Below are 17,217 nucleotides of genomic sequence, written 5' to 3' on the forward strand. Positions count from 1 at the left end.
ATATACAAATAGTTTTTCAGTATGTCTTCGAAAAATTATATTTCCCACGCTCCCAAAAATATCAAAATATCGAAGAAATAATCCACAAATAATACTATGCAGCGTATTTTGGAGAACAAACCAAGGGGATCAGAACCGAATTGGTTGTGTGCATCGAAACATATCAGTTTTCTTTCAATCGAAGAACACAGCTCTCGCCGCATGAGCGGCACTTTGACGTCACTTTCAACACGGAAACAACGTGCGAAAATTGAATGATCGATCGGGAAGTCGCCAACCACCAATAAACCCAAAAATACTTCTAAATTTGTACAAGCTCTTTTCCGGCGATGAATTTTAAACATCAATTTGATTTTTATCATTTCCGATATTATTTAAGAATGCATCGAACATTACGGAATAATTCTTCAGTGGAAGTTTTGGTGGCCCTAAGTTGTTTATTTAATCAAAAATATAATTTAATTCTTTAGACTAGATGAGTTTCCACTCGACTGAAGTAAACATCTTTGCGGTCTGTTAAAAAAATAGCTAATTTGTGCTGAAATTTTGTCAATTTTGCCAGTGCTGTTCGCCTTTTTCTGGACGACCCTCGTGTATGAAAACCGTCCCACCTTCCATAATAATGCATATTCATAATTCTCTTGCATATTCTTCACGATTCATCATTTATTACCACGATAATGTCTATATCGTTTACCCTAGCGATCTTTATTAAACATCGCAGACATCCGAACAGCCTAACCATTTTCTGAAAGATTTCAACAAATATTATTTCTAGCTAATTGTTCGTCAGACGAAAAAAAAAACGATTAACTAGCCAACGCTGGCAAGTTACCAGTCTCGTTTTTAACACTCCTATACTCGCGCATAGGTCTGTCAGACCGAGAAATCAATAATTCGTTCATTTCTCAGAAAATATCAACACTACGATTTTGCGATTCTCTCTAGCATCGTTATTCGTCGTTCGTCGTCGTTTAGCGTATCGCATGTGTTGGTACAAAGGGGACGTGTGTCACTTTCTTCACCCTTTCGGTCTGACACACCGACGCGAGTATAGGAGTAACTTTTTTGGACATGTACCTTTTTTCATATTCTAGAATATTGTTGAATGAAATGTATAAATTAATGTTAGTGGCGTGGAATATTCATTGAATATAATGCATAAGATCATTACCGGATTATTTTTATTTGATTTCAGTCCCTTTTGTAATTGGATTGAGCGGATCCATATATTAACTATTCGTAGTTAGATTCATACGTTCAGATGCAAAATATAAATGTTTGACTTTCGTATAGTTATTCGCTAAATATAATGGTCATACATATACACACTTGTGAAAGAATTTCACTTGTGAAAGAATTGTAAACAGTAAACTATAAACTAATCGGTGGCTTATGGTAATTTTTAACAGTTACAGTTTCGGAGATATTTTCTTGTAATGGACAATATCGACAAGAAAACAGAAATAGAAAAGGAAGTTCCTAGAAATCATTTTATATCATTTTTATGGCCCATCTAAAAAAGGCATTAATTCTTAGTTTACCAAGAATACAGAGATGAAGAATATGCAAACTTCATATTACAGAACCTTTATCATCTGGTAATTATCTAGAAGGTCGTTATACATTCTTCTCTTCGATAAAAGACCCGAAAAACACGCAACAACTGCATGAAATGTAAAAAATAAATTTGTTTCGAGCATGCAGTTATGCTATGTTCTGATTCTTACCACAATGATTGAAACCACAATCGATTAATACTTGTTTATGTTATTTTATAACTCTTTATACTTCCATGAATTACATTCAGTTGCTTACTTTTAATTAATAACAGTGAAAAATTTGAGTTTTGTTATTTGTGTTGGAGTATCGAAAATTGCTCTGTTTTGAGGAGGCTGAATTAGATGACTATTAAAACATAATATGGGCAGTTCGATCTAAGCTACCGAGAGAGAAGCATCGTTCCACTGTAGCTCGTCAGATCATAGTCGATTTCTATTAATTTTCACGCGTAGCAGGAGAATTTAAAAAGAAGTCACGAGGGAGGTCGTTGGACAATGATGGAGGATTCAGATGGCGGAGGGCCATCCTGGACCTTTGGATCTACGTTCAGTAGTTTGGACGTGGATCAACAGGAATTGGATAACACACAAACGCTTACAAAAGGAAACAATAGAGGAAACAAAGGAAACAAAAGGACAGCTGTTCGAGCAACACACCAGGAATATCAATTTACTAAACAACAAAAAGTGGACACAATAGCTGTTCACAATGGACCACGTTATCTGATTTTAAAACGTACGGACGAAGGAAAGACAATGGCTACTGTTTGCCCGTTTTTCATCAGAAAGGCAATGGACAGTATCACATCCAATATCACGATAGGAAGAACGAAGGATGGTGGACTGCTACTGAAAACCATAAACAGACAGCAAGCAGTAAAGCTCTTGAAACAGACTCAACTTGGAACAATAACCATCGCAATAATGGAACATCCTACAATGAACACAACCCGTGGAACCATCTTCTGTCCAGATCTGAATATGCATAAAGACGAGGAAATCACAGAGGAGTTGAAACACGCACATGTTATCAATGTAAAACGAATCAAGCGGCGGAACGGTGCAAAGCTGGAAGACTCAGGAGCATTCATCCTTACCTTCAACTTGGGAACCCTCCCAAATTCTATTGATGTAGGTTTTCATCTGTGCAGGGTTCGACAGTACATCCCACCCCCACTGCGGTGCATGAAATGCCTAAAATTTGGTCATAAGAAAGATGTTTGCAAAGGAAATCAGACTTGTGCCAACTGTGCGAATTTATACCATGACAAAACTGAATGCCAGCAAGAGAGAAGATGTGTTGTCTGCCGTGGAGGACACCACACCTTATCTAAAGACTGCCCAGTGTACACCGATGAACTCGAAATTCAACGTATGAAGACCACCGAAAAGATTACCTATCGTGAAGCCAGACAAAAGAGAAGACTACAAGCACCGGACCCTAACCCACCACGACTGAGACAGTTGTTCTCTAGTCACTTCAATACATCTGAAGGCGAGCCCAAGAAAGTGAACACTACTAGAGACAATAATACAGGAAAAACCAACGAGAACTCACAGAATGTTCAACAAATACAACCATGCGTAACAGGTAAAACAATGGACAGAGAAACTCAAATGAATACTACAATGACCACTAACCAAGTCGAAGAGAACTCAACGACTAATACTAACAGCAACGAGATGAAAAACCCCACAGCTAATGCAGATAATCTCCACCAGTCCAATGAAAGTCCAATGAATAATTCGCAAATCAGTTCGATAACAGATGATATTACTAACCCAACTAACAATAGCCATAAGCTTCAGAAGAACACAGATGAATCCAATACTACAAACGCAACGACAGAAACTAGAAATCTCCATACCTTGTCACAAGCAATCTCACAGTCGATCTTCGTTGATGATATTGAAACAGATGATATTCAGTTATAAACAATCATATCTCTTGGCATACTTTATACATATATTCATTATGGATAATTGCATATTACAATGGAATATTAATGGATTTTATAATAATTATAACGAGTTAAAGATGGTCATGAATGATTTCAACCCATTCGCTATTTACATCCAAGAGAGTCATTTTAACCATACAAGGAAACCCACGCTTAAAAACTATTCAATTTTCTATAAACTAGACCATTTCCATACACTAGCATCAGGAGGAGTTGCTATATGTGTAAAAAATGGATTTCATGCGGAAGAATTGAATCTTAACACAAATCTTCAAGTTGTAGCAGTCAAAATGTTCAATCCACTTAAATTTACACTTGTGTCACTATATTTACCTCCCGACCAACAGATTCAAAGAGCAGACATAGATGACCTTTTTCATCAACTTACTACTCCGTTTCTGGTTTGCACCGATTGCAACGCCCATAATATTTTATGGGGAAGCTGTCAGAATAATTCACGTGGGAAAATACTCGAATTAATAATAAATGACTGGAACTTGAATATTTTCAACGATGGTTCACCTACTCACTTCAGTGTTGGAAACAATAGCTATTCTGCCATTGATATCTCGTTTGGTTCTGCCTGCCTATCAAACCATTTTAATTGGACTGTACACACTGATTGATGTTCTAGCGATTATTTTCCTATTATCATTTCTCCGCTTTCAAGAATGTTAAATACCACGAGACGCCCTCGATGGTTAACATCATTCGCTAATTATGTAAACTCAAATTTGAACGAACAACAACCCACAGATTCATTGCATCAAGTCGATCATTTCACTTCAAGCATTTTAAACGCCGCAAAGCAATCAATTCCACAGACATCGAATGTTGTTAAAAAATGTAAACCTCCCTGGTGGTGTAAAGAAATATCAGATTGCATCGAGGCTCGGAAAAAGGCTCTCAAGGTTTTCAACTGGAAAATGGATCCCGAATCGGAAAAAATATATAAAATCGCAAGAGCTACAGCCCGACGTACCATTCGTCGACATCAACGAAACTCTTGGCAGAAATATGCATCTACAATCGATAACTCAACACCGATGAAAGAAGTTTGGTCCAAAGTACAAAAAATTTCAGGAAAAACTAAATTTCAAGGGATAACTTGCCTTAGATCCGAATCAGGATTGATTCATTCACCAGTAGCTATTGCTACTAAATTGGGTGAAAATTTCTCATTGATTGCCAGCTCTTCATCTTATTCCCCAGAATTCATCCAATACAAGAACTACACGGAAAATAATGATATTGTTCTGTTTGAAGAAACCATTCAAAGCGATTTGAACATGAATTTTACAATGCAAGAATTGCAAATGGCCTTGAAGAGCTGCAAGGGATGCTCTACTGGACCTGACAATATTCATTACGAAATGCTTAAAAACTTACCGATTGATGCATACTTCTACCTCCTACAAATGCTCAACAATATCTGGACCCAACGCAAGTTCCCGCACAATGGAGAGAATCTATAGTCATTGCAATTAAAAAGCCCAATAAAAGCCCATTGAACCCCTTCGAATTATCGACCAATATCGTTGACATGCTGCATATGCAAAGTCTTTGAAAAGATGGTTAATCGTAGGCTAACGTGGTATCTCGAATCCAATGGTTTACTAGATAACACTCAAACTGGTTTTAGAAAACATCGTAGCACGATTGATAATTTGGCTGTTTTGGAAAATGATATCCACGAAGCTTTTCAAAATAAAGAACACCTGGTATGTATCTTTTTCGATCTAGAAAAGGCATATGATACTGCATGGAGATTTGAAATAGTGAAAACACTTTCCTCTTACGGGGTTAGAGGCAATATGTTGTGGTTCATCAATAACTTTCTCCAAGATAGATCCTTTTGTGTAGCAATTGGAAATACGTACTCGTCAAAATTTACACAAGAAAACGGAGTTCCGCAAGGGTCTGTTTTAAGCGTAACCTTGTTCTTAGTGGCAATGAATCGCTTGAAAAACTTTATCCCAATGAATGTTAAGAATTATAAATTTGCTGATGACGTAGCAGCATATACATCCGGGAAAACTCTAGTTGAAGTACAACGACTTTTGCAGACTACATTACAAAATTTAGAAAATTGGAGCAAAGTCACTGGTTTTCGTTTTTCGGTTAGTAAAACGAAAGTCATCCATTTTTGTCGTAAAACTAGTTGTAACACCGAACCTTACTTGACTCTATATGGACAGGAAATAGAAGTGGTGAATACCCACAAGTTTCTGGGAATGACATTCGATAGAAAACTGAACTGGGATCGACATTTGAAAAATGCTAAAGTAAGATCCATGGGAGCAGTAAAAATAATTTGCACATTATCCAATACAAACTGGGGATCGAATAGAAAAATTCTCCTTACCTTACACAACTCACTTGTTCTGTCAAGACTGGAATACGGAAGCGTTATTTATAACTCGGCATCAAATACACGCTTGAAGCAATTAGACCCCGTTCATCACCTAGGTATAAGATTAGCAACTGGAGCTTACAACACAAACCCGTCTGTTAGTATCCTTTGTGATGCAGGTATGATGCCATTATCTTTCAGGAGAGACTCCCAAACATTAGCATATGGAATCAAATCAATTGCCTCATCTTCACATCCCTTAAACACAAAACTGTCTGATTCAAATAGATGGAGCCCATCAGGAAGGACCAAATCCTTAATACACCGATTCAAAAGCTTATGCAATTCATACAGTACAGAGACTGGAAATATCTACGAACGTAGATTCCACGTTGAACCTCCATGGATTGTGTGAGAACTTGAAATAAATTTATCCTTAAAAATGACGTTTAAAACAAGTACAACTCCACTGATGGCCCAAAAAGAATTTTTGGTCCAAGCCTCCAAATATGATGGTTTCTATTTCATCTATACAGATGGCTCGAAACTCGCCAGTAACGTTGGCTATGCTGTATTTAGTTTACAACATCGAAAGCAGGAACGCTTGACCAATCAAACATCAATTTTCTCAGCAGAACTATTCGCAATAAAAAGTGCCATTGAATATGCTATTGAAAATAATTCTCATTATAAATTCCTAATCATATCAGATTCTATGAGTTCTCTTAAAGCAATACAAGATCCATTTTCTGAAAATGCATTGATCCAAAAAATACATGGACTATTGCTACGCGTCAATCACAGTCAAAAGACAGTTAAATTCCTATGGATTCCAAGCCACATGGGAATACCTGGAAATGAAACTGTAGATGAACTGGCCAAAGAGGCCACAAATCTTTCTCAAACGCAAACAAGAACCACACATAGTGATCTAATGAGCGCTTCAAAACACGCTGTGAGAGGCAAATGGAAGCAATTCTGGGAAAACATTGAAAACAATAAACTACGCTCAATAAAATCAAACACATCACAGTGGAACACATCGTACTCCTTGCAAAGAAAGGACTCAGTTGTCATTACTAGACTTAGAATCGGTCATACAAATTTGACGAATAAATATATTTTTAAGCGTGAGGCTCCTCCACAGTGTATGGATTGCAAAACACAACTAACTGTAGAACACATAATGGATCACTGTCCGAAATATGCAATTTTCCGACTAAAATATAAAATCAATAGCCAGAGTTTGAGGAATAATTTTGACAGAGTAAATGATCTTCTGAAATTCCTTAAAGAATCAAATCTTTATAATGTAATTTAGTATATTGTTATATCTAGGTAGAATTAAGTGATGTTTTTTTTATAAATGTATAAAATGTATTGTATGTATCTTGGTTTAGATGCAAATAGCCGTAAATGTGCTCCGCATCTTGAATAAATAAATAAAAAAAAAACATAATATGGACGAAGAAAACATTTTTTTTTTTTTTTTTTTTTTTGAGTGAGTTCATTCAATCATACCCTCTTCTTCAAATAAATGCCAATAAAGCCTGAAAAATACACAATGGGAACATTACAGAGAAGTTCAATTTTCGGTCTGTGACACCGTGCGCGAGTATACGTGTTATGATTTTGCACGCGAGTACAGGAGGGTTAAGTGACTGTTTTTATGATGCGTTTTCCACATGGCAACGAAAGGATACGCAAAAAAAATACCCGAAATCCTTTCGTCGTTTTTATCTTCTTCCTCGTGACTTCGACAATATGCAAAATTGGGAAGAATTAATCGAAAAAAAAGCAATCCGTTGTCTGTTGGCACGGCTAGAACCCAGACAGGGTTATTAGTGCTGATGATACAACGGAGGAACGGTTAAAGGCTTTTATGGCCGGAGTGGTGCAATTATGACGAAAGAGTAGAATTTTCGCAAAATTGCGCACCGGGCCATAAATGGAAGCGTGCATCGGAAAAAGAGTTTAGACAGTGGGTTCTTGTTCAGCCTCCCTGTCCCTCTGTTCGACATCATAAAAAAGGGATACCCTCTAAACATTTTCGCAAAATCTCAGCATCGGCTCGTTTGCTGATTTATGACCCGTTATTTTGGTCGAGGAAAGGATGAAGGATAATTAGGCACAAGAAAACTGCGCACACAGGCACACAAAGCTTCGGCAAACTGTTGTTGACGTAAACGTGTTAAAGACGCTGAGGATCCCCGTAAACCCCGGCGGCCAATCAAAATCTGAGAGCTGGTTGTTTTTTTTTTATTTCTGCCTAATCACGAATCCCCCTTCGTTTCAGAAAATAAATCACGTGAAGATCATTATCGACGTGTTTGCTCCGCCATTTTCCATAACATATTTTTTTCTTCTTCCGACCGCAAATGAAGCAAAAAAAATCGGCCGCTCTCTGCAGGTTGCTATTACTGTATATATACATCTTCTCCCGTGGGTCAATTTGTGGCAGCCGTTCCTAATTTGATGGAATAATTTTTTCCAGTAACGCAAAGTTTAAATCCTACCCCGACATGAAGTCGGGTTTATTTTTCTAGGCCAAACTCCTAAACACCTTACCTTGCATAATCGCTTCTCCGCGGAGATTTCGACGGCTATTTGTGGCTGAAATTGCTTCATTGCATTGGGAGATTGAGGCTCTCGAGGGGGGGAATTGAAGTCCGTGACCGGTTGTTTCCATTTCACGATCACGAGGTTGGGTGAAATTAGTGAAGACATTTAAATAGATACTCTCCCTGGAGTTCATTCACCTGGATCCAACCTATGCCTCATGTCCGAGCCATTTGTTTGTTTCGTGCGATCGCCATTTGGGCCACTCAAAGACGGCAGACGGCTCCGAATTCCAAATTCTCCCGACGCAATTAGCATTTATCTCGCCACATATTTGTGCTATTGCTAGAGAGTGTGGCGTTTATTTTTCACCATCCCAGTGTTTTGCTCCGTCGATAGCATATGAATACGCATGAGATTCTATTCTGGAGTATTTGGCTTAGCGGCTTGGCGGCGGCGGCGCCAGGCGAGATTTCAACTTGCAAATACGCAAATAACAGAGTGGGGCATTGAACTAAAACAGATCACTTTTGCGCGGGAGAATCGATTGATTGCTAAGGAGGCGTTGGGTGTTTTGATCGCAGTTAACCTTGCCTTGACGCCCTCTGACGTAATCAAAGTTCATGGAAAATTCATCCCAGTAGCTTGTAACGATCTTCCTGTTGATAATATGCAGTGAATTATGGTAATATATTTGGTTCAGAATCTTCAAAAGGTGATATGTGTAAAGAAGTTGTTCTTATGAATCCAGTGAACTGGAGACACCTCTAGGGCAAAGACGATTCGGATAACGATGTGATAAATTTGGTGGTTTACAATAGACTGACTGTTTTATATTTCGGTTAAAGTGTTTGAACCTAATAAGTTCATTTTGTGTAGTATAAGTGTTATACGGTTCACTGGGTTCAACTCGTTTTATAGAAAGTTCATTACAATCGGACACCCAGACATTTACGATGTCCTCATCGAAGTTCAATATATATTTCATAATTCACTCTTAAACAAGTTCAATTGTTTTCTTCGTCGCTCGTGTGATCTTCGCCGACTAGTTTTATCTCATCTATCTCAGCAGCTTTACACCATCTCTTCATGTGATCCACAGAGTATACGGTCGAAAAAGGACGAACGCCAATTCCCGGAACTGTAGCTACTCTGTAACGATCGTTCGGCAGCACTTCGGTGACAATGAATGGCCCTTTGTACCGCGGTTCCAACTTATGACTGCCTCCTGGAATGTATTGGTCCTTCACTACCAGCACCAAGTCGTCCACTTCGTAACGGGTCGCTGTTCGACGTTGCCTATCGTAGTATTGCTTCTGCTTTTCTTGGTTTTCTCGCGTGACTCTTTCCACCCGATTACGAATTTCTTCGATTGGCTCTGTTAACCGACTGTTCTCGGTTGAAATGACAGAGATTATTTCGTTCTGAACTATATCTTTTGGTTTATACGACAGCACGAGTGAGGCTGGTGATACTTTGGTGGTAGAATTCGGAGCTGTATTAATCGCACTTTGCACGAATTTTGCTTTCTCATCCCACCTTTTATCTGCCTCGTCCACCATTGTACGAAGAGTTGTGAGAATGGTACGATTACTCCCCTCTCCTGTCCATTTCCCCGAGGGGTTCCCATAGCTACCAGAACGTGATCAATTCCATAGGCTTCACAATACTGCTTAAACATTTTTCCAACATCGTTATCACTGAAGACGCATTGGTGGACCTCACTGGCTTTACCAACAGGAATTTTGAGAACCCACAAACAATGGCCAAGATATGCTCGTTTCCCTTGGCAGACCTAGGAAATGGTCCTAGATGATCCATGTGTATCGTATGAAATGGTATCGGTGTCTTCGGGATCGGATTCAGGAAACCTTCGGGTCTCACTTGCTTTGATTTGAAATAAGCACATTTCGGACACGCAGCAATGTATGCTCGCACATACTTTCGCGTTTTAGGAAACCAAAAAAAGTCACCCATCATCTCCAATACTTTCTCTTCTCCAAAATGACCCTTTTCATCGTGATAACTTCTCAGCATACTCCAACGAACAGCATTCGGCACTACCCAACACATTAGACCTTCTACCTTACGGTACAACCGATGGTTTTCGCATATGTAGTTATCGGGAATCTGCTTATCTTCATCACACAACGGATCTCGTGAGAGTTTGTTAATTATCTCGACCAACCGCTCATCTTTACTGCTCACCAAGAAGTCAGTATTAGAGATCTCCAACACCATGATGTTTTCTGCTACCGATTCTATTTCGGTCGGCTCTTCGATCGGCGATCGACTGAGAGCGTCAACGTGCCGCATCCTCGTCCCTCCTCGATGTTCAATTCGGAAGTCGTATTCTAACAATTTCAAAAAATATCTAGCAATTCTAGAGTTTATCTCTCTCTTTTCGCATACGTATCTCGGATCGCGGAACAGTCCGTACGAAGTACGAAAAATCTTCCTATTAAATACTGCCAAACCTCTCTACACTCGCCACCACAGCCAGTAGCTCCAGCTCATAGCTGTGATATACAGCTTCCACTTTTGAAGTCTTCCTGCTGAAATAACCGACAGGTTTCCACGCATCCTCACACTTTTGCAGCAGTATTCCAGTCAAACCCACACTAGAAGCATCGGTATGCAGCTCGATTTCCGCGTTGGGATCATATAACACCAACAAAGGTCGCTCCACTAACAGCTGTTTAATTCTGCGAAATGCTTCCTTCTGTTCTGCTTTCCAAACAAATTCGCTACCCTTTTTTAGCAGACGAAACATAGGTTCCGCGATTACGCTATAATCTTGCACAAACCGCCGGAAAAATCCGGACAACCCCAAAAACTGCTGCACTGAATGAATGGAAGTTGGAGTTGGAAACTCTGCCACAGCCTTCGTTTTCAGCTCACCAGGCCGCACAGCATCGGCACTCACTTCAAACCTCAAAAAACAAATGGATTTTTTGAAAAAGTGGCTTTTTCGCAAATTTATTGTGAATCCTTCGTCTCCCAGAATCTTTAAATGTTCTTCAAAACCTTCTAGCAATTCTTTTTCGTTTTGACCCGGTAAGACCAGATCATCGATGTAAGCGATCGCCACAATTTTTTTCTTTTTCAAAACTTCAACTATTTTATTCATAGCCCTTTGAAAGACAGCACAACCATTAGCCAAACCAAAGGGCATCCCCAGGAAACGGTAATGACCATTCGTGGTCGAGAAAGCTGTATAAATCTGGCTCTCCGTATCCAACGGAATCTGATAATAGCCACTATATAAATCGACTGTGATGAATAACCGTGCACCAGCCAGCTTCTGCAAAGACACCTCGATGTCGGGCATAGGATATTTGTCCTTGATTGTCTTCGCATTTAATAGCCGATAATCAACGGCCATCCTAAACTGATTATTTTTCTTCGGAACCAACACTACTTGGCTGTTGTATGAAGATTCCGTTTCAGCAATAATACCTGCATCCAGCAATTCACTCACGATTTCACGAAGAACATTTTCCCGAGCGTACTCCAACTTTCGCGGTTTCATGTACACTGGAACTTCGTCAGTGAGATTTATTCTCATCACCGTCGATTTCGCACATCCCATCTCCTTCATATTGAGAGCAAAACAGTCTCGATACTGCTGTATCATCTGAATTAACCGTTGATTCAATTCATCTTCTCCATCACTATTAAGCGATTTTGGTCGATCTCTCTCCCAGATTTTACTTCAAACGTGTACATTGGGGCCACTGCTATTTCTGCTCGCGCCTCCGATATAGGATCAGAATACTTCGACTCCGAGTCTCTCTCCCACGCAAATTTCACATCACCTTTGCGCTTCATCATCACCAGTCTATCCTGGTCAATTACATCCTCTCCCAAGATGATCGCCGTATCCTGAACCCATGTAGGTACTACTTGAAGTTCCACTGGCAGAATAATCCCATCGACCTGCAGCTGAGCACATACTTTCGAGGACACCGTAACTTCCTTTTTCCCAAAACCACGTAACACCTTGTGACTGGGTTTTAATTCTCCGACCTTCTTGGCGAATCGCTCCTGGATAGTTGACACTCGACCGCCAGTATCTACAAAGGCCTTCAACGTGAGACCAGCCACCTCTGCATTTTTGACAAAAGCGCTTTTTTGGTCCACCACTCGCATCACTTTCGGACTTTGCTCTCGAACTTCCTTTCCTACTCCGGAACTCCTACACTCTCTCTTCATGTGTCCCTCTTTTTTACAGCGGTGACATCTCACTTTGGGGCAATTTCTGGCAATGTGTCCCATTTCCCGACACTGAAAGCAGGATTCGCCGATATGCTGCGTTTTTTTGCGGCCCTCGTCACAATTCGCCGCTGGACCAAAACTAGTACTAGCACCTGCAGCTATTGTGCTAGCCACAGCATCCACACTGTCAATCCATCGAACTTCTTCTACCAACTCCTGCACGGTGGATACTTTCCCAATAGTCATGCCCGATCGCTTGGCATACGATCGCAAGCCACTGGTAACGTACGTGACAATAGTCTCTTCAGTAAAGTTACCCTTCCGTCCCACTGCCAGCATTTCGTAGACGTACTCCTCTATCGTTTCACCTATCTTCCATTTTCGAGACGACAGCAAATTATGGTAATAAATTGGATTTTTAGCCGACGGGAATCCTTTGATTATTTCAGTTTTAAAATCTGCCCAGCTTTTAATCGAGATCTGACAACCCTCGAACCATAATTTGGCACAACCACCCATACTCAAACGGGCACAGTGTAAACGTAATGCTCTAGACCAGGGGTTTTCAAATGGTGCTCCGCGGGAAATTTGTGCTCCGAGAAATTATAGCAAATGCTCCCGCCTGAAAACCACTTTGAAAATAACAATTCTTTAATTTCATTTCACTGGGCATATAGTGATTTATCTTGTTTACTCCGGGTCAGATGTCGTGTAACTGCGAGTGGAAACCGAAATAGAGTTGTTCACAGTTGGGTAATGTCAATGCAATAAGATTTGTTTTATTGATTGAATAATGCAGGTGCTCCGTCAAATTATTTTGCTATAAAAAGTGCTCTGCCATAAAAAAAATCTGAAAACCCCTGCTCTAGACCAACCATACAGATCTCCAATTCCGTCAATGGTCTTCACCCAAGCATCCGCCGTGGGACACGACGGCACTTGTGGATTAAATGGGTTAACGTACTCCCTAATTTCCCTGAAATCGGGTACTCTTTCCATTGTTCCCTCATTACGATTGTTGCTCGCGCCAGCATTTGACGCCGACTGCTGACGTAGTTCGTCTAACTCCAACTTTAACGCAGCTATTTGTGCTGTCAGATCTTCCGCCATTGCAATTTTATATCGTTTATCCCTTCGGTCAGTAACAAACGTTGAATTGTTCCAACTTCGATGCGAGCTAACCGATACGTTCTCCGATGACAGAACGATCTACGTACTCACGAAACATAATCTTCCAACGTATTTCTTGTAGAACAATGCGTCCCTTTTTATGTTCTATTGTTCATACACTGTCTGTCTATGGCTCCGACTAATAACTGCCATGTGCTCACCACATGATCACTGTCGTATACTCAACAGATTGACTCCGTAGTGCTTCCAAATGCTCCTCGTTTCCTGGGTAATCTTTCCCTAAAGCATCCTCACAATGCTTTTTTACACGACTCGTGTGGTGCCTTTCTTCAGCCACTGTATATCTCCGTACCACCTTCACTTTGGGTTGCTACCGTTGAAGATTAGCATATTACACCGCGACTTCCAATCGGTATATCCTTACGGCCCAATCCTGTCTACAGGATGTAAAGAAGTTGTTCTTATGAATCCAGTGAACTGGAGACACCTCTAGGGCAAAGACGATTCGGATAACGATGTGATAAATTTGGTGGTTTACAATAGACTGACTGTTTTATATTTCGGTTAAAGTGTTTGAACCTAATAAGTTCATTTTGTGTAGTATAAGTGTTATACGGTTCACTGGGTTCAACTCGTTTTATAGAAAGTTCATTACATATGTTACCTTTATATATGGACCTTTACTGAATCAGAAAATTTGTGTCCTACGAACAAACGCAGTGCTCGCGTAATTCAGGGTAAAGTGCGACTCATCTAAGTGACAACGAAGCTACTGTTGAGAGCTTGTTTGCATATAGGGTAGGTGTACCAAATATGGAGGAGATATGAAATTTTGTGAATACAGTACTGGCAATAATAAAGAATACACTGTTTAATTTTTTTTTCCTCTTTGCTCATGAATCGTTTGTTATACATGTAAGTAAGACATCAATTATCACCACCAATATTATTTTCGGGCTGCAGTGCAAGATTCGTACATTGGTTGTGCCAGATTTGATCATGTTTGTGAACAAATGAATAATGTTGTAGAAACGGTCATTTTGAATGTGGCACAAAAAAAGAGAATACAGGTGATAGTTTTCGAACTCAGCTGGAGATGGCGCCTCATTACTGTTATCAATGACAATTCTTTTCGCTTTCGGTGTTTGGGTTCCATCATCCTCTAAAGTCAAGAGCTAAAAGCAGAACTATAAAAGAAATTGCACATATTGGAACGAACAGTGCGATTGAGGCTGCAACAGCCAGGATTAAGGAACAAGTTTGCGTCTCGTCGACCGTTAATCCGTAAGGTCAACCAGATCAAACGTTTGGAGTTCGCCAATAAATACGTCCACGAGACAATCTCGTTCTGAAAACGATACTGTGGTCAGACGAAATCAAATAAAAGCTTTTTGGAACGAAACAACGACCCAGTGTATGGATTAAGCGAGGAGCTGCTTGACAAGCACGTTCAGAAGGCAGTGAAACACAGTGGCCACAACATCATGGTCTGGGGGTGTTTTGCTTGGTCCGGTGTTAGAAACCTGGTTCAGATCGATGGTATAATGAATGCTGACAAGTACATCGATATCCTTATGCACAATTTGAAGAGCTCGGAGGAGATCGGTTTGGCGAAGGATTGGATCTTTCAGCAAGACAACGTGAAGTTGATGTAGTTGATGGACTGGCCGCCACGATCTGAACCCGGTCGAATATCTGTGGTTGAACAAAACAAAACAAACAACAAACAAAAAAAGATAAAACCACGATGACCAACAAAACTCTGCTGTTCGAGGAACTTTTAACGACGTGGGAACAAATTGATCAACATTTCCTGCAAAAATGGTTGAAAGCATACCCTGACGTCTGTAGGCAGTTATCTGTGCCAAAGGAGGACACACGACATACTAATGACTTTTTTTTGTGCTTTCGTTTCAAACACATTTCTTTTTTTTTAATGGCGCTAACGTAGACATTAACTACCGTCATTCGTTATTGATACTTAGTTCAGATTTCGTATGCCAAATAACACACCTTGAATGTATTCTGAGTGGCAAGCTCTAAAATACGCGTGACCACAGTACAAATCGGAAGAACTTTATTTGACGAAAAATCCCCCGACCAGAACGGGAATCGAACCCGAACCCCCGGCATGATAGTGTGTGACGCTAACCACTCGGCCACGGGAGCACTACACGACATGTATTCTTTTTATTTGCCCGACCAAAATTAGCAATTAATATTCAGTTTTTTGGAGAACAAACCAAACTTTAACGAAACTTTTTTCTTCTTACTTGGTAGGATGACATGCAATTATAACACTGGGAAAATAAAATCTCGATAACTGCTTTGAATTAATCCCCATTTTGATTACATTTTTAGAACTGACAGAGAGTATTCTTATTCATTGCCAGTACTGTATATCTCGGGATTGGTCGAAGGTGTGATTTCCTGCTCCTACAACTCTACCAAGGAAAGTGAAGTAGAAGGTAAAACGATATGTCAAAATTGCCGTTTCACCTATACACTCTGTCCAACTTCTATAAGACCAGTTGATGATTTTGCTGATTTGTGTCATTGTAAACGAACAATGCTGCAAATCATATTCTAGTGTGTAGGTATTTGTGACTATCATACACTGCATGACTTCCATATGTGTGTACAAGCGCTGAGCGTAAACGAATGTTTTTGTATTTTTCAAGTGTCAAGTTTCTATAAGACCAGTTACATTTTCCGTTGTTTTTGTTGTTTGGAGCAATAAATCTGGAAAACGCCGAAGGGAAAAGTGCTAACGGAGAGAGACGAAAGACAAATCGATGCATTCCAACAACAAAAATGTTGGTATCAGAGAAATTGCTCGTTGGATTGGACGATCCCATCAGGTAGTGCTCAATTGTTTGGCGAATCCTCAAGGATACGGTAAGAAGGAAAGAGCTCCACGCAAATCGAAGCTCTCTGACCGGTAGAAGCGGAAAATAGCTGGAACAGCTTCGAATATCTCAAAATCGCGTTTGCAAATAAAGTTACATTTCAATTGAAATGTTACTCAGGTGACAATTGCCAAGTTTTTTTAAAAAATCCTCACACAAAAAGGGGTTTAAAAGGTTAAAGCTCCTCATCTTACACCATCTCACGTCGGAAGATGTCTGAGTTTTGCCAAAGCTCACATGAACCGACTGTGGGACATGGTATGTTGTGACAAAGAATGTGTCCAAAAGAATACATTTTGCTATATACTATACCGAAAAGTTCTTCAATGTATAGATTATGTTCACTGACGAAAAAAGTACAATTTTGATGGTCCTGATCGTTTCAACGGGTACTGACGTGATTTACGGACGGAGGAACAGTATTTTTCAACCAGGAATTTTGGTGGAGGCTCGTGTATGGTTTGGAGGGGATTCTATGAACAGTTCCAACAGTTCCTCCGTCAACATGACTCAACATTCATTCG

General features: G+C 39.9%; 1 protein-coding gene across 1 annotated transcript; it reads left to right on the forward strand.

The window, feature by feature from the left end:
- The first annotated feature begins 2,057 nt into the window (after positions 1 to 2,057).
- Positions 2,058 to 3,497, forward strand: LOC129761569 (uncharacterized). Its single transcript, XM_055759305.1, has one exon. It carries the CDS (start codon positions 2,058 to 2,060, stop codon positions 3,495 to 3,497), a length of 1,440 nt encoding a protein of 479 aa, XP_055615280.1.
- The last annotated feature ends 13,720 nt before the right edge of the window (positions 3,498 to 17,217 follow it).

The sequence above is a fragment of the Toxorhynchites rutilus genome, chromosome 1, assembly GCF_029784135.1.
Source record: "Toxorhynchites rutilus septentrionalis strain SRP chromosome 1, ASM2978413v1, whole genome shotgun sequence".
In the NCBI taxonomy this organism is placed as follows: Eukaryota; Metazoa; Arthropoda; class Insecta; order Diptera; family Culicidae; genus Toxorhynchites; species Toxorhynchites rutilus.

Bases quoted from the DNA above. Each gene is read 5' to 3' on its own strand.
- LOC129761569 (XM_055759305.1), top strand. From the start codon at position 2,058: ATGATGGAGGATTCAGATGGCGGAGGGCCATCCTGGACCTTTGGATCT.